Consider the following 26,836-nt stretch of genomic DNA (forward strand, 5'->3'; position numbering starts at 1 on the left):
GAGAAAGCTGGGGTATAAATGAAGGGTCTATCTATCCATCCACTCCTGTATTCATAAATCCAGAGGAGTCAGCCGTGTTAGTCTGCAGTAGCAAAATAGCAGAGAGTCGAGTAGCACCTTTAAGACGAACCAACTTTATTGTAGCACAGATGCTGTGGCTCTCGAAAGCTTATGCTACAATAAAGTTGGTTCGTCTTAAAGGTGCTACTGGACTCTTTGCTATTTTGCATTCATAAAGTTGCCAGGTGCGTGTATCGTTATGTATCATTTCCATACATATGTTTCTATAATTTAAATAAACACACGCACGCGAGATATAAAACATGCATGATATAATGTGAGTGTACCCGCACACGCGCATCCCCGCCGCCCTGCGCCTTAGCGCACACGCGTGCGTCCCCGGCTGCCTGTCCCGGGCGACGGCCGCGGCGCCCCGCTTGCCGCTTCCCTCTTCCCCTCCCTCCCCAACAATCGCCGGCACTGTTTGCAGCGAGCCCAGCCGGGAGCTCTGCCGGCCCAGCCGCCGCCTCGCCGGGGAGCAGAAGCGAGGAGTCCAGCGCCGCTCCGGCCGCGTTTGCGCCTCTTGGCTCGGCGTTTTTGCGCGCCGCCCGCGTTCCCTCCTACCTGCCGCGGGCGGGCGGGCGGAGCGGCCGGGCTGGGGAGCCAATGGGAGGCCCAGCGCGGAGCCGCGCCGGGGAGGCAGGAGGCGCATAAAGGCGACGGCGCCTGTCATCCTCTCGGCGAGTGCGGCGGTGCGCTACAGGCGAGGGCTTTGGGTATGGCTGCGCTGAACGGGACGGTGGAGAACGGGCAACCGGAGAAGAAGGGCGCCCCGCAGGTCCCTCGGCCCATTAAGAACCTGGAGATCCAGTACACCAAGGTAAGATGCGGCGGGAGGAAGGGGACGTTTCCTACTCGCTTTGGTAACCTGGAGCCATCCTGCTCTGGGAGGCACAGAAGAAAGTTTTTAAAGCAAGTATTACTATTACTGCTGCTGCTACTATTATTAGATGCAGAGGAGTTAGCCGTGTTAGTCTGTAGTAGCAAAACCAAAAAGAGTCCAGTAGCACCTTTAAGATTAACCAACTTTATTGTAGCATATTGTAGCATGCATGCATCTGACGAAGAGAACTGTGATTCTCGAAAGCTTATGCTACAATAAAGTTGGTTAGTCTTAAAGGTGCTACTGGACTCTTTTTGATTTTGCTACTATTATTAGTCTGCCTTTCTCACTGAGATCTAAGGCGGATTACACACTGCAAGTGAATACAATGCAATCAATAGCTGGGACATTAACTAAATAAGAATACAGCATGATCAACAGTAAGTTTCTAGTCCTTATGATATTCTTGCCTTTCCTGTCTAGAAAAAACACGCCTCCTTTACAGGGTGAATGCTGCAGAGTCTGTCTGCAAAGAGCTGATGGCGAACTGATGCCGGCTCCAAATTTAAACAGGAGCCCAGTGGCACTGTAAAGACTTATACTTACTTTGGTGTAAGCTTTCCTGAATCAGGATTTTCTTCATCAGGAAGCATTCCTTACATCTCATGAAGTGAGCTCTGCCCCTTAAAAGCTTCTGTGGGAATAACTTTTGTCTTGTTAGTTTTAAAAGTGCTACTGGATTCTTGTTTAATTTTTTCCTTGTCACAGCTACCCATCTGGAATGGACTCCAAAAGATGCTTTTGGCACCTGTGTGTGTGTGTGGCTTTCTGCTCTGTGTTAATTATTATCTTGGCTTCTTTTTTTAAAAAGCTGTGCATTCTCAGATCTGCATTGGACAACCCTGGGTGGTTACATCTGTGTCGTTTCTATTTTATAGGTGGAGAGATGGAAAGCAAAGATGCGCTCTTAGTGTGTTTATAGCTGAGCAGGGATATCAAATGTGGTCTTCCCAATTTAAGTCTCTCTCTCTCTCTCTTTGTGCTGAGCTGCGCTGATCCTCTGTGGATTCATTTTTAACGGAATATGTGTCCTACTTAAAACGGGATATGTGTGATATTTAAAAAAACCTTAGAATGCCTCTGAACACATCAACTGGAAAGCCTTATTGTGTTCCTGTAAGAGATGCTGGTGTTATAATTCCTGTAATTCAGATGAAAGCCACAGCTGTGGCCCTGTGGGGGTGACTGTGGGCCAAGCTACACATGACGAATGACACTTGAACAGCAAGTGTATTTCTCCCTGTTCACTTGCCCTCCGCTCAGTCCACTTGCCGTTCAAGTGTCATTCGTCATGTGTAGCTTGGCCCTGTGGTAAGATTTGAACTCGGGGTTTCTGGGCTGACTTCTAGCACTTTATTTCGTTCACTGCTGTATACCAGTTCTCACTTAAAAAAAAAAAAAGATTCTATTCTCCAGCATCCTATAAAAAACCCGGACAGATTATTTCCTGTCAAGAACACCTGGTGTGGCTCTGGCATTAATGCTCTGTTATACCTCTGATTCCGCACATGTTGGATAATGCACTTTCAATGCACTTCAGCTATCGTTTGGAAGTGGATTTTTTTGTTTCACACTCGAAAAATTCAGTTCCAAATGATCTCTAAAGAAGATTGGAAGTGCATTATCCAACATGTGCGGAATCCAACGTGGGCTAGGGATAATGGCTAGAATTGAGCAAAACCCGTATGCAGGTTAGTAGTTCGTTATCTAAATGTTTCCTTGGAATCTGCCCTGTAACTGCGTGAAGAGGAGAATGAGGGTCTCCTTGTGTGAGTGTTTATTTAAAATAACACGGAAGCAACACAACGTTAACTAAGGGCTTGATATCTCATTCCAAGCTCAACGAAAAGGCTGGATGGAATTGTGAAACTGGGTTTTTTCCCCCATTGGAAAATAAAACAAAGAGTCCAGTGGTGCCTTGAAGACCAACAACATTTATTTCAATATGATCTCTCGTGAGTCACTGCTCACATCATCAGATATGGATAAGCTGTAGTACTTTTTAAATTAAAATGGAAATAATACTTGGGAATTATGCTCAGCATAGGATGTATTGATGAGAGACCTCACTTAAATAACCATTTTCAATTAAAATTGTGTATTTTCTCATTTCTTCTAGATGAATAGTAACTTTATTTATTCTTCTTGAAATCCACAAAGGAAAATAACGTGTGATCCTTTTTTTATTGTCCTAATAATTTGCTAGGTTGCAAGCTTTCAAACTGGCCTTTTTTTAGAGGGGGAAGCAAAAAATAAATAAATCTCAGTCATGATTAAAATTTGGTAACTGATTTCCTTTCCCCCGTAATCAAAATCTCAAATGGTAAGGTCAGCTATATATTAATGAAAAGTGTAGGGTTTAGTGGGATTTAGCGGGATATCTAAATCCAAAATCACAGTAGAAAATAATCCCCAAGATTAAAATTAGCCTATTGAAGAAAACGCAGGGTAAATTACGTGTAAAGTGCGTTTACAATAAAACGAAGGATATAGCAGTTTCTCAAAGGTGAGTGTGTGTTTTTGGTCCGTATAAGGAGACATTCTTCCAGCTGAAAAATTAAATGCATATGGATCTTTGTACGCACAAACCTACTTGAAATTTGATTTTAAAATGTATTGGTAGTGTTGGGAGCCGTCCAGTACGGTGATAAACGCATCCAGAAACATTGCAGGAAATCACACAAGTATTAAGGAAATAAAGGTTGGAGAGACCAGTGCCGAATGTATTGTCGTGCTAAGGACTGTAGCTATATATGAACTACATAAGGATGTCAAGTATTTTCATGTTTAATGATTAAAGATTTTTAAAAACTCATTTGGCAGATTTTTTTTTTGGTAGACTCATCTATTTAAAAAGAGGTTGTGTGTTCTAAAGGTAATATATAAAACCACTGGAATATAATGTAAATCTTCAGTCAAGGGTATCAGAGAAATGCACTGTGTTGATTCTTCCCTAGATTGCATAGAATGATTTTTTTGGTAGATATATATTCGACTGAATACCATTTATCTCTCAAAGAGATCTATGTTTATGGTCAGTGCATGTGTATGCACGTATAAATAATCTTCATCTATGGCTTAGGCGTTCTGCTGTTTTGTTATTTTTCATTATTATAATATTATTATTATTATCATCTTTGTTTATAACCTGCCTTTTTGAATGAGACTCAAGATGGATTACATTTTTTTTTCTATACATTATATGAGTTACAACGAATGTGTGTACACCCGGCTTGGATGCGTATTTATGAGAAACAGCCAACAGGCCTGTTTATGAGAAACAGCCAACAGGCCTTCACTTTACAAATGAAACTGTTGGGGACTAATACTCAAGGGCTGAACCACACATTCAGTTGTACATGTGTTGAAAATAACATTCGCATTACTCAACGCATATATAAAGAAAAATCAATGGTACACTGATTGTGTATACATTTGCTGTAATTTCTGAATGGGGAGGTGTAAACATTGAGTAATTCTCTCATATGTAAAACTTGTGTGACTGAAACTGCGTATTTATCCGGGTATCGGTCCCCAGTTTCCTTTCTAAAGGAATCAAGTGTTGGCTCTTTCTTACGAACAGGTGTACATGCATACACTAAAGTTGTACGTATGTCCATTGTAACTTGTGAACAGGCCTCACTGCAACCAGTCGCACCTGTATGGCATTCTTTGGGGCATATGCTTTTTAAATGTAGCATGTACATCAAGTTTTTTTTAAAAAAGGATTCTTTGGCTAGAAAACGATCATGCACATTAAGTTACATGGCCTTAATTCCTTCAGTTAGGCACTGGTCCCTCAAGAAATAAAAACAAACTTGGTATTCATTGTGAGATTCTCAGCATGTTTACTGGTACGTTCCAAAAGATAAATGTTCTCTTTTACTTACTCAGGTTTACCCTTCCAGTGAAACATTTGAAACCTATTTTGTTCTTCTGTCGGGAAAGCAATTATCTTCTGGTTCTGGATGCAACTATGACGGGCTTTGTGCAAGGAGATCTGTTTTAAATTCCCAGTTAAAAAATAAAGCTGGCCTGTGTCATTTGTGCACTCTGGAAGTTCAAATAAGTCCTCTAGCCAGAAAAAAATATACTTAGTAGCAAGGTACCCCCAAAATCTGTCACCTGGATCAGGTCCAACTTTGATAAATCTATCTGGAGCAAATAAACTGATTTTCTTGGGTGGATTAGAGATCCTATTTATGTTGGTTTGACAACCTGAGTTTGCTTCGTTCCTGTCAGCTCCATTTGTAGTCTTCTCAAATGTGTAATGATTTCTACCAGAGATGGACAAATCAAAGGGCAGCACCCAAGGTTAGAAGAGAGCAGGGCTTTTTTTTCAGGGGGAACGCGGGGGAACGGCGTTCCGGCACTTCTTGAAAATACTCAGTAATAGTGCTTGAAAATAATATGATTTCAACGAATCCCGTGTGTTTCTTCCTCATTTCCCTCTTGAGAGTTCCACCACCACTTTTCCCTGAAAAAAAAAAGAGAGCAATGAGGAGAAAATCCAGCAGGTTCTGGGAACCAGGGGCAAATCCACATGTCCTCGGAGTGTCCCAGCATTGCGCTAAATGTTTGCTAAACACCCGGAAGTATAGCGTCTTTCTAGCGCGATTCAGAAATCGTGCTAGAAAGACGCTATACTTCTGGGTGTTTAGCAAACATTTAGCGCAACGCTGTGACGCTCTGAGGGCGTGTGGATTCAGCTCAGGTTTGTTAGCGTGTGTTGTACATATGTATGTGCCATCAAGTTGCAACCAGGGTTTTCAAGGCAAGCAAGAAGCATAGTCGGTTTGCCTTCCTCTGCCATTATCTTCCTCTGCCAAGTTTTCCTTGATGGCCTCCCATCCAAGTACCAAGTTTAGCTTCCAAGATCTGACAAGATGAGGATAAACCATGCTGTCTTCCCTCCAGAGTGTGTTGTAGCCCACTGTATTTTGGGCAATATTGAGACTATTCTGAAAACATCCACACAATTGTTCGCAGTTGTATATTGTAAATGGAATTGCTTGCGCTGTTAATGAAAACCGTTCTTGGCAGATCCTCCCTTTACAGAATTGCCGTTCGTGTGGACAGTCTGATATTTGCCCGTGGAGAAGACTTTCTGAGAGCGGGACCACAAGTGATGCCTGACACAGGTTGGACACTTGCCAGCTTCCCTCAAGTTTTGATGGGAAATGTAGGCAGCTTGGCGGAATGTTGGACAAGTGACGGTTGAAAAGGACAGCAGTCAGAGAGTCAAGCTGCAAGACCAGGATGCCTACATTTCTCATCAAAACTTGAGGGAAGCTGACTAGTGTCCAACCTGTGTCAGGCGTCACTTGTGGTCCCGCTCTAAGCAAGATGCAACAGTCTAAACCGTCCACTCGTAACAAGCTGGTTCTTGGCATGTGATAAGGTCTGGTCATCTCTAGCAACACCCATGGGACTTGTAAAATTGGGGATTGTATTTTCAGCTTCCCTTTGGACCAGTTGAGATGATGACCCCAAAATCACTGGGATCATCTTCATCATCTCACAAAGTGCCTTTTTGCAGTTGATCTCTCTAGATGGCCAAGCTAGATTTTACACCTGCCATGAACAAGGCTGAGATTCTCTGACCTCATTTACAGGTAGACATGACATCAGGAACCTGCAGTGTGTAGAGCCCCACGGTGGGGCAAACAGGGCAGACCCACCGTGGGAGAACGATGTGGGAGAGAAGGCCAAAGCTGCTCCTCCCTCCATACCATTCTTCTGAGTGTAATCGAGCTCTAGAGTGCTTGGGAAAGTAATGTCCCCGATGTTATATCTGTTTGCAAAATGAGTTGGGGAACCCTGACCCAACCCGTGGCAGATGTAACATCAACTTTGTCCCTAAGGGAATTCTTAAAATTATTTTTAGTTTTGTTATTTATAGCCCTGCCTTTCTGGCTGGGACTCAAGGTGGATTACCCACAATATGACAAAGCCGTCATCACGAAGGGACATCCAATAGACAGTGTAATAGGAGTTGACTGGTACAAATCTGGAAACGACCACCTGAGATGAGAAATAAAGCCTGAGTATTAACACAGCACATTAAACAATGTGAAAATTATATAGTAAGGACATGCCTACAGCAATGGATAGTACGAACTATATACAATAGTAGAGGCCGCAATATCTAAGCCTCTACTACAAGCTTCGTTCTGAATCATTTTGTCACAGTATATCCCTATTTTCTGTGATAGTAAAAGGTTATTGTATTCAGCCATAGGCCATTACAAGTCACAAACAACAAACAAAAACAGAAACACAAGCTTGAGTGAAATTGATGTGACGTGGTCAAAGCATTAAAATTTAAAACTAGATAAAACCATCAAACCATTTCCGGTTGTCAAATTCATATAGGACTATAAAAGTATACACAGTTAAAACAGTAAAAATCCCCAATGTTCAATGTTAATGTTATCCCTTAAGCACAGTATTAGCCCATATTTTTTTGCAGCCAGGGCATATAAAGCCATTTTGTAGGATATGTTAGCATCAGAGTCGGCTAAAAAAACTGCAGTCTTCTTGGGATCTGAGTGGGTACAAAGGTTGGACAACATCTCAGAAAGAAATTTAGTCCTAGGTTGGGCATACAACGGGCAGTTAAGAATATAATGAGGTAGGTCCTCAATTGCAGATGTTCCACAGGGACAGAAGCGCTGGTCCTTAGGTAATTTACTGTAGCAGCCTGCTAAAACTGCGGTTGGCATTGTTTCGAAGCGTAGGGATGTGAAGGCTGCTCTAAGATTATAGTTTGCAATACTAACTAAGTAAGGGCCAAGCTACACATGACGAATGACACTTGAACGGCAAGTGTATTTCTCCCTGTTCACTTGCCCTCCACTCAATCCACTTGCCATTCAAGTGTCATTCGTCATGTGTAGCTTGGCCCAGAGATGCTCTAGAATGATTGCACTTGAAGAGTTTAAACCAAGAGGCTGACTGACTGTTCAAGACCGCCTGTCTATCAGGGCATCACCCTTACAGACCCAGTCTCGAAGATGCAAGTTATTTGCTGAGGGGTTGAGAAGATCGTCAGGGATGGAATATCTGTTTAATATATTACGAAAAAAACAGTGGCGCACCGGGTCCTTAGATAGCATTTTCTGTGCAAAAAGTCCTCCTGAATCAGTTTTGCAGGAGGGCAGGAACCTTCTTGACAATCATTTAAATGCTTTTTTTTAAAGAAAGAACATTGCTGCACCTTGAACGACAGTGCTTACTTTCAGATGTTGTATCTGCATACTGTGTACGCTCATAAGCTTTATGCATCTGATCCAATAAACCTGCTGCACATTTCCAAGCCCCTTCCCCAACACATAGACGTGTGTGTTTTGGAATGTCTGACAAGGACTATGGTGAACGGTACCTCCATTGCCCGAATTATATTTTGAAAGGATAATTGGGCTCTCATGTTGATTTTTTGTTTCCAGACCCACATCATCTCCTGTCTTGCTTTTGTGCAATTTACCCTTTTACCACGAAGTTAAAGAACGGTTAATGTGGATTTCTTACCCAAACAAGAAATGCAATCCAGTCAAAAACCAAATACAAATTGGTGGCCCTTCTTTGAATTTATTGCTAGCAAAGATATGTCTCCTCCGAATGAATTATATCAGACAATTCCTGACAGTTAATCACTCCGTCTGTTAGCATATATAGTTAAAACTGTCCAAACTGTATTTTATCTTCGTTGTTGTTATTTCATGATGTTCATGTTATTGTTCAACTTATTTCTTCTTCTGTAATTATAGCTATTTGTTTCTCAATAAATAATTAAAAAAAACAAATACAGAATATGTATTGTCGAAGGCTTTCATGGCCGGAGAACGATGGTTGTTGTGGGTTTTCCGGGCTGTATTGCCGTGGTCTTGGCATTGTAGTTCCTAACGTTTCGCCAGCAGCTGTGACTGGCATCTTCAGAGGTGTAGCACCAAAAGACAGAGATCTCTCAGTGTCACAGTGAGACACAGTGTCACAGTCTCACTGAGAGATCTCTGTCTTTTGGTGCTACACCTCTGAAGATGCCAGCCACAGCTGCTGGCAAAACGTCAGGAACTACAATGCCAAGACCACGGCAATACAGCCCGGAAAACCCACAACAACCAAATACAGAATAGTTCTTTACAATCTGGCTAAGGGTCAGTTCTCCATTAACCGGATGTTTATATGCGGGTCATACACAGCATGTGATCAGTGAACTTGTTCTAGTTGATGGTCTCCAAGATTTCGGAGACTATTGACGTTATCTGAAACCATCTACAAGAACAACTTTTTTCCCATCTCGGGCTCAAGTTGACAGAGAGGTCATGGATGCATTTGAAATCGGATATTCACTTTGCTAGATGTAATGTCCGTGGAAAATAATGCCGTCAGTTATCGGAATCTTCTTACCCTCAGTAGCAAATTTGAATTTGGGGTGTCCAGACGCAGGTATGTCTTTCACCATAAAGAGGCAATCCAATGCAGACTGATGAGCAGGTTCTGTAGCGCTTGGTGAAATTTTCTTGCTTAATGTGGATTGTGAATGTGTGCATTTCTATGGCTGACATACAAGCTTCCATAGCCGATAGGTAGCTGGTGGCTGTAAGCGGGGGTCATTTTGTAGAAAAAGAGCTGGAGCATAACTCATTAGCATAACTCATTAGCATATGCCATGGTCCTTGACATCACCGGAAGTGTGTCATTGGCATGACTGATTTGCATATGCCACACCCCCTGACATCACCTATCCTGGCTGTTTTGGACCCAATCCTGGCCATTCAGGGCTGAAATTGGGCCCAAAATGGCAAAAGGGGCTGAAAATAGCCAAAAAGGAGCCCAAAATGGTCAGGATCAGGCTGCTGATGAGCGGGAGAGTGATCCACCACCCATCAGAGGCCTGATCCGGGCTGTTTTGGCCCCAATCCAGGCTGAAACGGGCCCAAAATGGCCGAGAGTCGGGGGTGGGGCCACCTGACATGTGACCTCTTTGGGAAACTGCCGGAACTGCATTCCTGTGCATTCCCCCTCGAAATGAGCCCTGGCTGTAAGTAAGATACTTTGGTCATACCAAGCATTAAGCTCCAAAAGGTTTAGAGTTCTTCAAAAGTAACTCCCTAGCAAGTGTGTTTAGGATTACCACCGAGATCGTAAAATCTGTGCCTGGGCGGTACCATTTCAGATGGTGACACGTATGATTCAAATGCTTTTCAATATGGAGGGCGAGGAAGGAAATCCTGCCCATGGAAATATTACACAACAAGAAGAGCTTTCTTTAGTTCTTTTCATAATGTGGATCCCTCTCTCTCTCTTTTTCCTCTTCAGATATTTATTAACAATGAGTGGCATGAATCCAAGAGCGGAAAGAAGTTCCCAACCTATAGCCCTTCGAGGTCTGAGAAGATCTGTGACGTGGAAGAAGGAGACAAGGTCTGTTTAGTTTCTTCCCGGCTTGGAAGTTTTTTGGCTGATGCAAAAATGCAATACGTCCGGCTGCAGGCTCAGTTGCATGTCTTCTCAAACAAATTAGGAGAGAAGCATTTGTTGATAGGCGAGCTGATCTTCTGCTAGATTCTACCTAAAATTGGTTCTCTGAGACAGAGGTTCCTCTAATCAGGAACAGTTGTGTGTTTGTGAGGGAGAGAATTTGGGACTAATCCTGTCTTCCTTGGGAACCACATTTTCCTACTCTATTAAATGACAGCCCATTGCATTATCTACACTACAATGGTTTTTTTTTTAACCCACTCCTTCCTTCCAGGACCTCAGGGCAGCACACGTTGTTCTCCCCTCCATTTTACTTTCACAGCAACATAGGCCGTTTCCACACGGCTTACCGTATTCTGCAAAATAGCGAAATCTTGCACAAAATCTCGCGAGAAGACGCTGTTATCGCGTCTTCTCGCGCAATAACAGCATCTTCTCGCGTGATAACAGCGTCTTCTCGCGAGATTTCTCTATTTTGCAGAATAAGGCAAGCCGTGTGGAAATGGCCCTGGTGAGGTAGGTTTGGCTGAACGTGACTGGCCTTAGATACTGATAGTCGTGGTTGAGGTCAGAACTGGTTTTAGGCCCGGTGTTCTGTTTGGTTAAGATTTTTTAAAATCCCCACAGGGGAGACTATTTTGGCTTAATGAACACTCAGATATCTTGAATTGTGTCTGGAAATATCTTTTTAGAAAGTGGTGCTTGTTGCTAGGATGTGTTTCCTTAAAATTCTCTAACCTCCACCATCCAATTGTGTGGATGTATATTGAGGACTTGATACTGTCTGTGGGACAAACTATACATGATGGCCTCCTCGTGGCTGCCACAAAGATGTGCCACAACTTTATAGTCATTTAAAAATTCCTTGAGGGCCCGATCCTGCTCCAGCTCACGACTTGGCAGGCTGAGGAAATCTTCTCCCCTCCCTGCCCCTAACACCTTAACAGGTGCTGAAACAGTTGTGCGCATGTTGTGAGAACTTGAAAAGGCAGCGGGAGGGAACAAGAGAGTCACAGCATTTTTAACTTACTTTAAAATGGCAGTGGCGTCCTTGTCACACCGTCTGAAATCCATTGAAATCTATGGTGTGTAATTCTCCTTAGGTTTGCTCTGTGACTTTCTGACAGAACACACTCTAAAACATTAATGGACAATTGCTCTTTATCCGAATCAAAACCCTGCAGAAAGCTTTGTTTTCCCCCAGTCATAACATTAGAATTTTGCCTTGGTGATACCTATGAAGGATTTGATCCTCCTGTACCCTGCCAACCCCAATCTATAATTGTGTTTTAAGGCTCTTGTATTGCAACATTCATGTAACGCAACACTGATTAAGAGCTGGGTGGATTAAGAATGGAATTTCAGCCTTGCCCATCGAGTTTCCTTGTTCTTGTGGGTTCCAGTTTGGACCGTTTAAAAAAATATATATTATTCTTGTAACTGAGAATTTACGTGGGCCCAGTCTGACATTTCAATTGAAAGATTCCAGCTGAGTTTTGCCACTTGCGTAATAATGATTGCACAGCATCCAAACCACATCGAAGGTATGTAAATAATCTGAGAGCTGGGAAGGTTGATCCATATCTTTCTGGCACGTGGCTACATTTGGCCACCAAGGAAAAGGAGACTCTCTGTTCTTGCATAGAGTGATGCCCATCTTCTCTTTTCTCAGGGACCACTCAGCGTGCACGTCCTAATCTGCAAATGTATTTCACAATTGATTTAAAACTCTTACAATATAATCTATTTCTTTAGTGGCAGCTCTAGTTTGCTTTCATATTCCACTTTTAAAAAAAAAACAAATCTAAAAGAGATGTAATATTAAAGCATGAAACTGCTTTCCTTCTTGGAAACTGAAAACATGTTTTTTTTTTCCCCAAGCTCGGGCAAAGTTTTCTTCCAACACTGCCTCAAATTGAAATTTGCAACAGGCCCCAAGGGTCGGGTGTAATTGTTGAGGGGAAGAAAATCCAGCCCCAGAGTCCACCTGCCAGTTAGCCATCCCTGGTAATGAGATAAGCTGCAACACTCTGCCCATCATAACTCCAGAAACTCTTTTGGAAACAGGGGAGAAAAATCTCCTGCTTTTTATTTAGCAGCAAGGTTGGTCTGTGAATGGTACTAGGGTTACCAGTTCCAGGCTGGGAAATTCCTGGAGATTTGGGGGGGGGGGGGTGGAGCCTGAAGAGGGTGGGGTTTAGGGAGGGGAGGGGCCTCAGTGGAGTATAGTTCCGTAGAGTCCACCCTTCAAAGCAGCCATTTTCTCCAGGGGCACTGATCTCTGTTGCCTGGAGATTGTAATTCCGGGAGATCTCCAGCTATCACCTGGAGGCTGGCAAGCCTAAACAGTACCCTAAAGAATTTGAGAAAAGCAGTAAGGGTAATGCAGGGCTTGGGATGTATGAAATGCTAGTGGCCCATATGGGTTTTTTTGTTGGTTTGTTTCATGTTTTGATACTAGATGTTTGCTGAATAAGCCAGGTATTGTACGTTGGGGCAGGCTTAAATTATTTTCCTTGTATCTGTTCAATGGTCTGTCAGGCTGTATACCCAGCTCTGCCAAAAGCTCGTCAGGTTCTGTCAACTAAGTGGTCACAATCTACCCTTAGTTCCACCCACTAACCAGAGGTCTGGGGTGTGATGGTTAGAGTGCTGGACTAGGTTCTGAGAGACACAGATTCAAATCCCCACTGTGGCATGGAAACGTGCTGGATGGCCTTGCGCCGGTCACACACTTTCAGCCTTTCCTCACAGGGTTGTTGTGAGGATAAATGGAGGAGAGGAGAACAATGGAAATTGCTTTGGGTCCCTATTGGGGGGGAAAGATGGGATATAATGAAGTAAAACGTGTGTGTGAAGTGCTGTCAAGTCACAGCTGACTTACGGCAACCTTTGTAGGATTTTCAAGGCAAGAGACATTCAGAGGTGGTTTGCTATTGCCTGCAACCCTGGACTTCCTTGGCGGTCTCCCATCCAAATACTAACCAGGGCTGGCCCTCCTTAGCTTCTGAGATCTGATGAGATCGGCCTAGCCTGGGTCACCCAGGTCAGGGTAAAATAAAATAAAATAAGTTTGACAGCCCTAAATACAAAAAGTTATTGATAGAAATGGCCGCCCCTAACAGAAAAGAGGTTTTTAAAAATACAAGTTTCAGGTGGGTAGCCCTGTTGGTCTGTAGTAGAAGAGCAAGATTTGGGTTCGGCAGCACCTTAGAGGCGGACAAGGTTTCCAGAGTGTGAGCTTTCGAGAATCAAAGCTCCCTTCGATAGATACAGAGGTCAAATCCACATTACTCATTCTAAGTCGCATGTTCCCCGCATTCCCCACGCAATCCCGAGTGCCGGTCACATTACCTCATTAAACAGACGCATTTCATTCGCATTTCTCCCGAATATGTGGTCACAGGTTTTCAACGGGAGTTTCACGGTGGCCGTGAACGGGCCAATGCGCAATTTACGTGGTTTTTTTAAAAAACCACCCCCCTTCCTGTCTCTCCGGCTGTTCTGAGAGTTCCTATTGGCTGATTCAACTTGCAAGTGCTCCGTAGTCTGCAAAAGACTGTTTTTGACTTCATAGCATTGGATTTATTGATTATGCTGTTTCTGAATCAAATCTAGTAGTTTGAAAAATCATTTTGGGGTGAATCCACCCTCAGAACGGACTCGCGAAACTTCCTTTTTAACTGTTTTTTATTTTTTTTATTTTATATTACTGTAATATCGAAATTATGAAATATCGAAATAATGACACTCCAAGGAAGTGAAACTTCAGTAAAATTCAGGCACTGAACTGTCCTGCATAGGAAATGCCCACAAAAGCTTCCCAAATGCTTCCAAATTTCCAAAAAAGAAACGGGAGAGAGCCATCAGTGCTGTCAGTGGGGGAAAGAGAGGCAACATTATCTTCAATGATGTTTCTTTATAAGGAAAGATCGAAATAACGGAAAAGTGCGCTCAAAAAAATTTTAAAAAATGGGCGGGAAAAAAAGGTCCCGCCCAAAAAAGCGGTTTTCGAGCGGCCGTGTGACCGGAGGGACGCGCGAGAAAGACGGATTGGAAGCAGGAATGTGAACAAAGAGGAAAAAATTGCGGATTGGAGGCAAACGGAAGATATCCGATAAACATGCGGGTAATGGGTGAATGTGGATTCGACCATAGAGTGGGAAAATGTAGGAGTCTTTAAAACCAGACAGAGGGCGGGAGGGATAGTGCAAATGAGATTGTCAGGAAGCTGGCCATAATACATGTACTTAGTATTAGGGAATTTCTATGACCCATATTCTAAAAGACCTATGGAGTTGGTCATTTATTGGAGTTGACCGTTCACACAGAAGGCAAAAGTTATTCCTATGTAAGCAGATTCCTATGAGACTGTAGTTAGAAAGCCTTATTGCAAGGCCAGTATCTCTCTTGTTTTGACTTTGTACTCAAGGATTTACCTTGGACAAGCACTCTTTCAGGAAGACACCCAAAATTCCTGTATGGCACCAGACATGGAGCATGTTTATATTACAGAGAGAGTTTACTATCTTGTCAATCAGGCCTGTATTGGTGCCATGTCCCCTGAAGAATTTGATTCCAAAGAATTGTTTGTATCTAGTTTTGTATAACAATTTTATCTCTTTTCTGTAAACAATTCACTTTGGAAAGTATATAAGATTCTCTGCTATGGCGGATCTTTATGCATGTGTCAGAACACGGCACTGCATCTGGGTTTTATGTCAATAAAACTCATTCTTTACGGATCACAATTTTTGGTGTCTTGATTACTCGCGGTGATGGCTATTGGGAAACATAATCTGAACGCAGAGTACCTTTAAGAAATTTTTTCCTTAACACTTAGCTAGGTAGAACACTTCACAACCATGTTCTAACTAGTTACTCCTGCAGCAGGCCCCTAATTATTCACTTCTGCTGTGACCGGAAGCTGATTCTGGCTGTCGTGCGATGCCCTCGATTCCGGTCACACCAGAAGTGATATCCTTGCGTGCATGTGCTGCCATTTCCTTGGCCTTTCGGCCAGTAGTGGCAGTCTCTTCCTGCCTTCCTCTTGTTGCCAATTGCCAGAAATCAGCAGGCAGATGGAGTCCCAGAGAAATTGCCTACTACCAGTAGATGCTTGAGAACCCTTAGCAAGCCTAATATGGCATTGTAGACAAGAGAGTCAAACACTCACAGGTCTTTCATTCACCCATGCAAGCCTATGTGTTATTACTGCACTTGCTTGTTGATAACTTATTGTACTTGGCCTTGAGTACAGACCCACGCTTTCTTTCTTCAGGAGTGCTTGTGCTGACCCTTTCTAACCTAAGATTCTTTCATTTGTTTGTTTTGTAGCCTGATGTAGATAAAGCAGTGGAGGCGGCAAAAAAGGCCTTCCAAAGGGGGTCGCTATGGAGGCAAATGGATGCCACCAGCCGAGGACGACTGTTACACAAACTGGCCGATCTCATCGAGCGTGACAGAGTTGTGTTGGCGGTAAGGGCTGGCGTGCAGGCCGACGCAGAAGGGAGGGGAGGTGGGTGGGTACAGAGAATGGTAAGCCAGAAGCTGTTGACGAATTCTACTTGGGCTGGAATCCACATTTTTGGTCCGGAGTAGATCCATTAGTCTGTGGCTCTGTTTCAAAAGGGGGAAAAAAAACATGCAATATTTTAGCTTATTTTCTTGGCATGGCCCAGAGAAAAAAATGTAAGCTTTTAAGAGGTGAGGTGAAGGGTAGAGAATTAAGATAGAGAATCAGAAGAAACCATTAATGATTAAAATCATTAAAAGTATTCTTTTTGTTTCTCTGATAGAGAAGGGTATGCAAGATTTTTTTAAAACTGAGAACGGTTTAAAATATTTTACTTTCGGGACCAAAAGTTCTTAGCCAGTTTTCCCACCTAATCTAGGCCCCAAGATGGTTTACAGCCTGAACTTTAAACTAATCGACAACAATTTTTGTTTTACAAATCCAGAATAAAATAAAAAATTGCAGTACTCTGCAAGAGCCCTAAAAAAAGAAGCAGGATGAATAAAAATGATTTTAACTGGCGTAGAGAACTTGCCTGAGAAACGTGATTGGGGTGATGTTTTAGAGTCTAGAACAGATCCCCCAAATCGGTTCCACTATCAGAAATGCTGTTCTTTGGAGAAAAGAGCCTCCTCTTTCCCCTGCATGGCAGAAGAGCCTCTTGCATCAGGAACGGCTTATTCTGTAGGATGAGAGCCCCTCCCTCCAGTAGGGGAACCAATCCACTGTGTCCCACTCCCTGAGTGCCACTGGCCCGATTTTCATTCCCCCACCCTTTTTTATTGTACTGATGTATGCATTAATATTGCCTCCACATACAATCTATACTTCATGTACATGTACATATAGAATAAATTTAGCTATCCATACATCCGATACAAGCTTATTTCCCCCCTTTTCTCCCCCACCCCCGCCACAAGAGGAACGACCATAAGAATCATCTGCTTTGTATCTTTAACCATGAGCACACCCTTTGGAGTTTCATTAATATAATTTGGTTGGTCTCCTCCTCCTGTTACCCATCTTATATATCTAGACCATTTCTTCCTTATCATTAACATCTTATTTTAATGTCTTATCCTGCTTTATTATCGATAAAGTATCTGATTGGATCCATTCATATAGATACCAATTCCATCTTTCCAAAGTCCATTTAGAGGCATCTTTCCATCCATACGCTATTACAGCATGGCTTTTAACAAGTGCTGTCTATTTTCCTGTACTTTATTATTCCCCCAGATGCCCATAAATAGGATCTCCCCATTTAAATTTATCTCAAAATCACAAAGCTCCTTCACCCACTGACCCAATTTTCATTTTTGGAGCAGAGTCTTGGTAGAACATCTTAAGGCATGGGCTGTTTGAATGGAAGCAGGCGGTTCTTTGGTGGCCCCATCCTTGTGGAATGGCCTGCCAGCTGAAGTTAAGAGTTGTGGTAGAAAGTGTTGTCAGGTCACAGCTGGCTCACAGCAATCTCTTAGAGTTTTCAAGGCAAGAGAAGAACGGGTGGTTGGCCATTGCTGGCTTCTGTGTAATGACCCTGGACTTCTGTGGTGGTCTCCCATCCAAATACTAACAAGAGCCAACCCTGCTTAACTTCTGAGATCTTAGACCAAGAGCAAACCATGACAAACTTACTAAACCAATTTAAGGATACAGTATATCCAATTAATAAAAGATCTTTATATCATCGACTTGGTAACAATTCAAAATAAATTCTAAATGGTTTGTAAAGCTGGCAACAGTCAATTCATGGGAAGTACAGTACAAGAAAGAGCTAGCAGCATCATACAGTAAACACATTACAAAGTGCAAAAGTGCTAATCAATACTCAATTGTAAGGTGCAAAAGCTAGCTACAAATAACCGCACCTCCTTATACCACAGAGTACAAAAAGTACAAATTCTGACTTTGTAAGTGACAAACCGAAGTACAGAAATATAATCCAAATTCCAACGGTAGCACCAAGCTTGCAATGGTTTATACATCAAGCATTCCAAAGGGTAGTAACCACACCAGTTTTGCTAGCGAGGATTCCCATTTCTGATATCCCCTTCGTCCTGGCAGTTGAAAAGAGACAAATCGAGGTGTGTCACACAACAGTTTCCATGCACAGTGGCCGCTCGCTCAATGGTGTGTATCCTTAAATTGGTTTAGTAAGTTTGTCATGGTTTGCTCTTGGTCTAGGATAGGTTTTTCCGTGACTCTCTCTGTTCTGGGTAACTTCTGAGATCTGGCAAGATTGGGTTAGCTTGGACCATCCAAAGTTTAGAGTATCTGTGGTTAATAAAACCAGCTTCATGGTATCAGATCCTGGTTTGATGGCCCCTAACTAACCTTAGATATCACTTGTTCATTGTTAATTTCATTAAAGGAAGGTTTTGTGTGTGAGAAAGATAGGGGTGGGGCTGTGGCTTAGTGGAATAGCATCTGCATCTGGTAGTAAGCGAGGTGAAAGATCTTTGCCTGCGATCCTGGGGAGCCGCTGCCGGTCAGAGTAGGCAAGCCTCACCTTGACCCTCAGTTTGATTTCGTGTAAAGACACTCACCTGTATTTATGAGCAAATGTGTAGAAAGTGCAAGGGTCAACATAGACAGGATGCTGGGAGAGTCACAACTGGTTTTTCAAATTCTTAACAGAAGCTATGTTGAGCCTTCATTTAGACCAGAGCTGGGGGGAAAAGAGAGGGGTGAACTCTTTTTCTCTGTCCCCTGCAATGAACTGAACAAAATTATGCCCTCCCAGCAGTGATGCTGTTCGCTCTCAAGGGGAAAAAAAAGGATGGGAAGACTAGGATGCTTGATCGGTTCCCCTTCTAAGGTTAATGCATTCAAGGAGTATGGTGTCAACAGGTGATATGATAGAGAGGTGGAATGATTAAATCCCTGCTCTCCTTCCCATGTAGCCATGTAGGGCTGCTGACTTTGTCTTGGGATTGTCCTGGAGATTTGTGGGAGGAAGCTCGGCTGTAATGCGATGCATAGCGCCCATCTTTTAAAGCGGCCATTTCCTCCAAGGAAACTGATCCCTGAGATCTAGAGATCCGCTGTAATTCCAGGAGGACTCCAGGCTCCACCTGGAGGTTGACATCCCTATAGCCATGATCCAAATCCTCCTGGAATTATAACTGATCTTCAGGTGATGGAGGTGAGTTTCGCTGGGGGAAATGGCTGCTTTGGACGATGGGTTTTATGGCAGTATGTCTTGCTGAGAACCTTCCCCTCCCCAAACCCCATCCTTTCTAGGCTCCGCTCCCAAAATCTTCATGTATTTCCCAACCCAGAGTTGGCAAACCCTACCTATTCGCATTTTTAAAACACTGAGATAATCTGAGCATATATCTTCCCCGTGTCTCGTATAATCTTGAGAAACATTTTTTTTTAAAAAAAAAACGTATCTCTGTGTGTCTTTTTTATTTTCCCTTCCAGACCTTGGAAACTATGGACACGGGGAAGCCATTCCTCCAGGCTTTTTTCATAGACTTGGAAGGATGCATAAAGACGCTGAGATATTATGCCGGGTGGGCCGATAAAATCCAGGGGAAAACCATACCTGTGGGTAAGCTGGAGCCAGAGCTGGTGCACTTTGGGGGGTCCTGAAACCTGTCAAAATGAACAGTCCTTTTACTTCAATGGACTTAAGAAGGGCATCTCTCTGCTTAGGCTGGCACTGTGAGGCTGCAGCCCTGGGTGATGCATTTGGGGGCAGTGATGTGTAGTGGTTAGGGTGTCCAAGTAGGATTTGGGAGGCCAGGATTAAACTCTTCCTTGGTCCATGCATTGGTAGGAAGTCTGTTGAATTTATGGGAGCTTCTCTCAATAAACATTGTTGGAGTTAAGGTGCAGCAAGCCTTCTAAAAGTTTAGCGGCAGCTCTCCTTCCTTTTAGGAGTCTGTCTTAAATGAAATTGCTTAGAAGTCCCGTCTGCTGCTTACAGGGCTGCTGCCTAGGAGACGATGGGGTTGGACCCCAATATAGAATCCTAAACAACTTGGGCTTGAGCACATATCACTTGATGACACAGTTCAATGTGTCAAATGCTGAGAGGACCAGGGCAGGGTAGTGGTTAGAGTGTTAGATTAGGATCTGTGAAAGCCGGGTTCAAATCCCCGCTCTGCCCTGGAAGATCGTTGGGTGACCTTAGGCAAGTCACACCCCCTTGGCCTAAGCTACCTCAAAGGGTGGTTGTGATGATAAAATGACGGGAATGGGATTGATACAAGCAGTTTTGGGCTCCTGCTGGGGACAAAAGCAGTGTAGAAATGAAATAAATAAATAAACTCCCGTGGACACAAAATATTTCAGTTTAGCCCTCTGAAAGTTTCCCAACTACATGCTGTTCGCTTAATTCCCGCCCCCCCCCCCCCGATAGGCTGATTTCAGTCAAAGTCAACACTGGTACATAACTTGGCTTGTTTCTAAAAAATGTTTTGCAGATGAGAATTTTGTCTGTTTCACCAGACACGAGCCTGTGGGTGTTTGTGGGGCAATAACACCGGTGAGTAGAATATTTGAGGTTTTGGTACGACGCATTGAAAGTGCCCTTCCTGCCATTTTGTTGCCATTTTGAAAGTCCCTTGCACTGTTGCAACTTGACTCCTCCATTTGCCATTTTAAAAGGAAGTTGATGTACATGGCTTGCCATGTACCAGTCCTCAGCCCTAATCTCCTATCCTCAAGAAACTGAGGAGGTGGAGAAAAAGTGTCTGTGGCAGTTCCCGCATAGTGACACTCTAGGAATTTCCCCATGTCTCTATGGTCTTCATCATAGAGATTAGGGGAAATTCCTAGAACATCGCCTAGAAACAACATCACTTTCCCCCAAAAACTTTACCTTCCCCAGGCACTGCCCCCAAATCTCCAGGAATTTCCCCTGCACAGTTGGCAATGTTAATGTGCCATTTTTCAACCACATATTTATTTTAGAAAATGTGTATGTTGTCTCTCCAGCAGCCATTTTCAGACCTCTTTGAGAGCTAGAAATGTTTATGATTTAAAAACTTGATCCATTTGTAGCCTGCCTCTCTTGTTGAACAGATTACACAGTGTAAAGTAATGCAATACAATAGCAAGAGACATCCAACAAACCATGCAATTGGACTAGAAGCACAAAAATGTGAAACAATGCAAATAAAAAGAATTGGACAAACTGTGTAATAAACAATGCAAAAAAAAAACAACAACTCACCAGGAATTACGAAAGTAGAAATAATGCAGTTAAGAAGATGATAATACATACAACCATCAGTGGAATAAACAACAATCTTAAATTGGTCTCTCAAATTGTAGATCGCTGGAGAGAAATAGAAGTGTCCAGTAGCACCTTTAAGACTAGCCAACTTTACCGTAGCATAAGATTTTGAGAATCACAGTTTTCTTCGTCAGATGCATGGAGGGTAAGAAGAAACTGGTCAGATATATAGGTGGAGAGGGGAGGGGAAAAAAACACGACTGACTCTAGTCTTGTCCCTCCCCTCTCCACCTATATATCTGACCAGTTTCTTCTTACCCTCCATGCATCTGACAAAGAGAACTGTAATTCTCGAAAGCTTATGCTACAGTAAAGTTTGTTAGTCTTAAAGGTGCTACTGGACTCTTTTCTGTTTTGCTACTACAGACTAACACGGCTAACTCCTCTGGATAGAGATCTGGAGGTATATTCATATCAATGGAATTTTGTTTCCTTGTGGAGGTTAATAATCCGAAAGTTCGATTTGAAGGCCTAGATGGAAATGGAGATCAGGACTTCTGGGCAACTAGAGTCAGTCGTTCTTTTTTCTGTGCTCTAACTTCCTTAGTTACTAAGGACAGTTTGGATATCTTTTATTCCTCTTACAATGTCACCGTTGTCCTTTTGTTGGCTTTTTGGGAGATGTTTCATGACAAACGTCGTTACTGTGTGCTCACGGGCAATAAAGCCCACGTTTGCTCTCCTTCCATCTGAACTACAGAAGTTTGTGTTTGAGTGGAAGCAGTCTTTACTTGTTGACATGTATTCATAAACTACGGCATCCCTTGCACCACCCATGTTGCTTCATGCCCTGAGTTAAGCAGCAACATCGGGGGAGGGCCTTGCCCTCTGTTTCCTGGTTGGCCATGGCATAAAACCGGATCCTGGACTAGATGGACCTCTGGTCTGACCTGGCAGGGCTCTTCTTATGTTCTTTTGAGTTGCACCAATTCTGTACTAAGTAAAACCAGATCTGATGCGAGATTCGACATTCTATAAAGGTTCTGTAGTTTTAGCAAAATGTGGCCTGTTGATTTATCCCCTTGGTTTTCGAAGCCAATGCAGAATTAAATGCAGACAGTGTACAGTAGATGAGTGACGCTGTTCATTGTTCTGAGAAACGCACTCAGCTCATCATCTTTGGTTTAAGGATTGGTGGGCAATTACTAGACAAGTGTGTGAATTATTTGAAATTGAGGAGTAAGGCTGCCGCCTACCGGTTCATCTTTCTGAGCAGAATCGGTTCTTGCGCTGAGAGCCACAGGAAAGTTGCTGAAGAGCCCAGGGCGAGGAACGGGTCAAACATTCTTTCTGCGTTGGGCACCTCCCACCTAACGATGCTGCAATGGGGACTTTCAGTGTGGTTGTAACCCTCCTCTGCAGTGTACTTAATATTGTAGTTAATCCCGTGTATTGTGGGTCCACTCTGATTACACTGCAAAGGAAGATGCCCGCCAGCAATTAACTCCGCTTAATCGACAGCAGGTATTTTTGTTGGCCGAAGATGATTCTAACTAGGCCGAGAATGTTTGCACAGCTGTTGGAATAAAATACCACGCGGGGTATTTCCTTACTGCAGCTGGGCTGGGGCCAACGTTGGGCTAGGGTAGACTCCGTTTGACATCTAACGTCCCTAGGAAAATAGCAACGCAACACTGATTTGGGTGGAGACCATATTTGAAAACAAACTTAAACCTTTTGTTTTCCTTTTGTCTGCGTGATAAAAGGGAGGGGTGAGGAGAAACCAAGCGATCAAGTCCTGCTCTGGCTTGCTGGGCAGATTGAGCCTTTCTCAGCCCTTCCAGAAACTCTTTCAGTAACTATGCAGTCCTATTGCCATGAAACTTCATGGGTAAGACTCAGTGTTTGGGAACCAGCAGGACTCTGCAGGGGCAGATGTAAGGTTGCCAGCCTCCAGGTAGTGGCTGGAGATCCCCCGGAATTTCAACTGATCTCCAGCTGACAGAAAGCAGTTCCCCTGGAGAAAATGGCTGCTTTGGAGGGTGGACTCTATGGTATTATACTCTGCTGAGGCCCCTGCCTCCCAAGCCCCACCCATTCCAAGCTCCACCGCCAAAATCTCCAGGGATTTCCTAACCTGAAGTTGGCAACCCTAGGCAGATGCATGGAGATCTTTATCAAACCTTAGATGCTTGTAGCCCAGGAACAGGTGCAGTTTCTCTCCCTTTGAGAAAATTTAAGCATAAGGCTGATAAGAGGTCCTTGCTGGTTCAAGAAATTCATAGGAACCAGTGTGCCCTTGTTAAACCTATGAACCTGGCAAACCTACGCCTTACTGCTGCCTTGAAAGGTAGGGCCTAGATTCAAGATACTGGGCAGATCCTTGCTGTGGAGGAGATTTTGGTCAACTCTGGGACTCAACTGCTGATGGAACACCTCTGTTGAGATACAGCAAGCAGGCTTAGATTCTGGTGACACTGCAGTGAATTGCCCAACAAGAGGTGCCAGGAATTCGAGTCATCCTGTGTGGTCTACGAACTCGTTATTGGCCATTCCCAGAGGATTTAAAATTCGGTGCTTTAAACGAAATCGCCGAGGACTGTGGTTTGAATCCAGTGCAAAATTCCCACTTGCGCTAGAGCTCCTACAGAAGTAGAAACATGAGAAAAAGACTGTGATAGCTGGTTGCGTGAAGTCAGACTTATACTATCCCCCTCACTTGGATTTCCACTTGTGCAAGATTTTATGCAAGCAATTTCTGGGCTCTGTGTGTGTGTGTGTGTGTGTGTGTGTGTGTGTGTGTGTGTAACATCTCACCTTGCAAATCCTATGGGGGTGGTCGCCATAAGGTGACTGTGGCTTGATGACACTTTCCAACACACACACACGCTCTTGGTAATTGTCTAGGCAAACTTGCTACAGTGACACCTACAGGCAGAATAAAGTATTATATCCAAAAAAGAAGGCATGCATGTTTTCTGTCGAGAAAAGCAGCATGGTTTCTGGAAGCATTTGACATCCTAAACACAGGGTTGTTCCTAGTAAATGGGGATAGTTGAAGTATAGGTGTGTGGAGGGAAATGCCAGATGTTGCAGAAGATCTTGCAAGTGGAATCATGCTAAGTCCATTTATATTTCCACTTGCAGATCACTTGATTCAAGCCCATTAATTTGTACCTAGACCACTTCTGTTGTTGCAATTTACATGATCCGCATCCCACATAGATCTGTCTGGTGTTACTATATTCCACGAGGACCTGTTATTGAAAACTATGTGGTTGGAAATGCCTTAAATAACTTTGGGGCAGTCCCTTTTCACTGCAAGTTTTAGGCAAGTCAGTAATATCCTGACTTTTCTCTCAACAGTTGCTCCCTTAAGTGCAGTCTGTTCCGTAACCCTAACTCTTCCTCTCTGCCTTTGATGAGGGTTTTGTGGGCACCTGTTCTATGATTCTGTTTTCTCATCAGACATCTTTGTTCTTGGTTGTCCTCAAAATGGTAGGCACAGCATAGTTCTGTCTGCTCTCTTGGTAATTGTCTAGGCAAGCTTTGCTACAGTGACACCTACAGGCAGAATAAAGTATTACATCCAAAAAAGAAGGCATGCATGTTTTCTATCGAGAAAAGCAGCATCGTTTCTGGAAGTGTTTGACATCCTAAACACAGGGTTGTCCCTAGTAAATGGGGACAGTTGGAGGATAGGTTATTGTTGAATGGTAAATGGTATTCACGGGGTATAAGCAATGTTCTTCTATTTTAGTGGAATTTCCCGTTGCTCATGCTGATCTGGAAGATGGCACCAGCTCTGTGCTGTGGGAACACCCTGGTGGTTAAACCTGCTGAGCAGACTCCACTCAGCTCCCTGTACCTTGGGTCTTTAGTGAAGGAGGTAGGTTGGACTCAAGCTTTGTATCAGTCGGACTATTGGTTTATCAAGCTCTGTGCTGTCTACTCTGGTTGGCTGAAGCTCTCCTGGCTTTCTGGCAGAGGTCTTTCACATCACCCACTGCTTGATCCTTTTACCTGGAGATGCTAGGAGTTGAATTTGGGACCTCCTGTTCTGTCACTGAGCTAAATGCTCCTCCTAAATGAAGCTGTCTTCTACTGAGCCAGACCCTTGGCCTGTCGAAGACAAGTATTAACTACTCTGGCTGGAAACAGCTCTCCAGGGGCTCAAGCAGAGGTCTTTCACATCGCCTACTCCCTGGCTCTTTTAAAACTGGAGGTGCCAGGGATTGAACCTGGGACCTTCTGCATGGAAAGCAGGTATTCTACCACTGAGCCACGCCTCCTACTTGTTAAGATGCAGTGGCCACCTCGCTTTTTTCAGAAGTACATTGTGGATATGCTCTATTCCCCACCCCCCCTTATTCCAATGGTAGACTAAAGCATTTAAATGTCTTTCAGGCAGGTTTCCCTCCAGGCGTGGTTAACATTGTGCCAGGATACGGCCCGACGGCAGGGGCTGCCATTTCCACACATCCTGACGTTGACAAAATAGCTTTTACTGGATCAACAGAGGTAGGCAAACCACTTTCTTAAAACATTTCCTATATGCAGGGCTTTTTTTCTGGGAAAAGAGGTGGTGGAACTCGGTGGGTTGCCAGCACAGGGGGCAACTCCTGGCAGGAGATGGTGCCCCTGGTACCACATGCATGAGCACAAAGTTCGTGCACGCTCCCTGGACCTCACAATGACATCACTTTGGGTCAGCTAGATCAAGGGGGGAGTTTTTCAAAGTTTAAATCACCCTTGGCAAAAATGGTCACATGGCCAGTGGCCCCGCCCCCTGATCTCCAGACAGAGGGGAGTTGAGATTGCCCTCTGCACCAAGCAGCACGGAGGGCAATCTCAACTCCCCTCTGTCTGGAGATCAAGGGGCGGGGCCACCAGCCATGTGACCATTTTCAAGAGGTTCCGGAACTCCGTTCCACCACGTTCCAGCTGAAAAAAAGCTCTGCCTATATGTGTGTATCTTAGAGAGTGCTGTAAAAATATCATACAATTACAGTGCAATCCTAAGGAGAGTTACTCCAATCTAAGCCCATTGATTTCAATGGGCTTAGACTGGAGTAACTCTCTTTAGGATTGCACTGCTAATTGACATCAGTTGTCCTTCCCAGCCATAGCCCATACCAGCACATTTTTCAAGTATTGTTAGATCCTCTGCTCAGGATGGTATATGCTTGGGGGAAAGAAATTATATTGGATGGCATTATGTTGGGGCCATGTACACACAGCCCCTAAAAATTCATCTGTGTTGACTGTTTCTTATAAACAGATACATTGATGTGCAGGCAGAATCTGTGTGTGCTTACTGTAAATTTGAACAGACCGAGTTTTTGTTGCTAGTTGAGTAGTAATCTGTCACCCCAAATCCCTTTCGATCTTATTTCTATTGCATCTTCCTTTCCTCTTCTTTCTGATATGTTGCTCTTTTCTTGGGTCTGTCTCTTCTTGTTCCCAGCTGGTTTTTTCCCTCCTGAATTTGGGATTACCTGATCCTCATTGCAGACCACTCTGTGCTGTACGTGCTCTCAAGAACCAGTCTGCCACTCTTCAGAACCCTTGGTCTCCCTCGTGCATGCTGGGTTTGTACTTGAGGACTTAATATCCTAAATGGCGTACAGCCAGTTCATCTGCTGGCGCGTTCTCTGCATGCTTGACAAGATGTTTCATAACAATGATAATCAGCTATTGGCCA

General features: G+C 43.6%; 1 protein-coding gene and 1 non-coding gene across 2 annotated transcripts in view; one reads left to right on the forward strand and one right to left on the reverse strand.

The window, feature by feature from the left end:
• Nucleotides 1-753: 753 nt before the first annotated feature.
• Nucleotides 754-26,836, forward strand: part of ALDH1A3 (aldehyde dehydrogenase 1 family member A3) — a 37,316-nt gene continuing 11,233 nt past the window's right edge. The window contains exons 1-7 of the mRNA XM_055002604.1: nt 754-880; nt 10,265-10,369; nt 15,764-15,904; nt 19,371-19,500; nt 20,378-20,439; nt 24,893-25,021; nt 25,540-25,653. Of these exons, the coding sequence (XP_054858579.1) occupies nt 779-880; nt 10,265-10,369; nt 15,764-15,904; nt 19,371-19,500; nt 20,378-20,439; nt 24,893-25,021; nt 25,540-25,653 (783 nt within the window). The 5' untranslated portion in view covers nt 754-778. The remainder of the gene's footprint in view (nt 881-10,264; nt 10,370-15,763; nt 15,905-19,370; nt 19,501-20,377; nt 20,440-24,892; nt 25,022-25,539; nt 25,654-26,836) is intronic.
• Nucleotides 25,353-25,424, reverse strand: TRNAG-UCC (transfer RNA glycine (anticodon UCC)). Its single transcript has one exon. It is a non-coding gene; the product is annotated as a tRNA-Gly (tRNA).

The sequence above is a fragment of the Eublepharis macularius genome, chromosome 18, assembly GCF_028583425.1.
Source record: "Eublepharis macularius isolate TG4126 chromosome 18, MPM_Emac_v1.0, whole genome shotgun sequence".
NCBI lineage: Eukaryota > Metazoa > Chordata > Lepidosauria > Squamata > Eublepharidae > Eublepharis > Eublepharis macularius.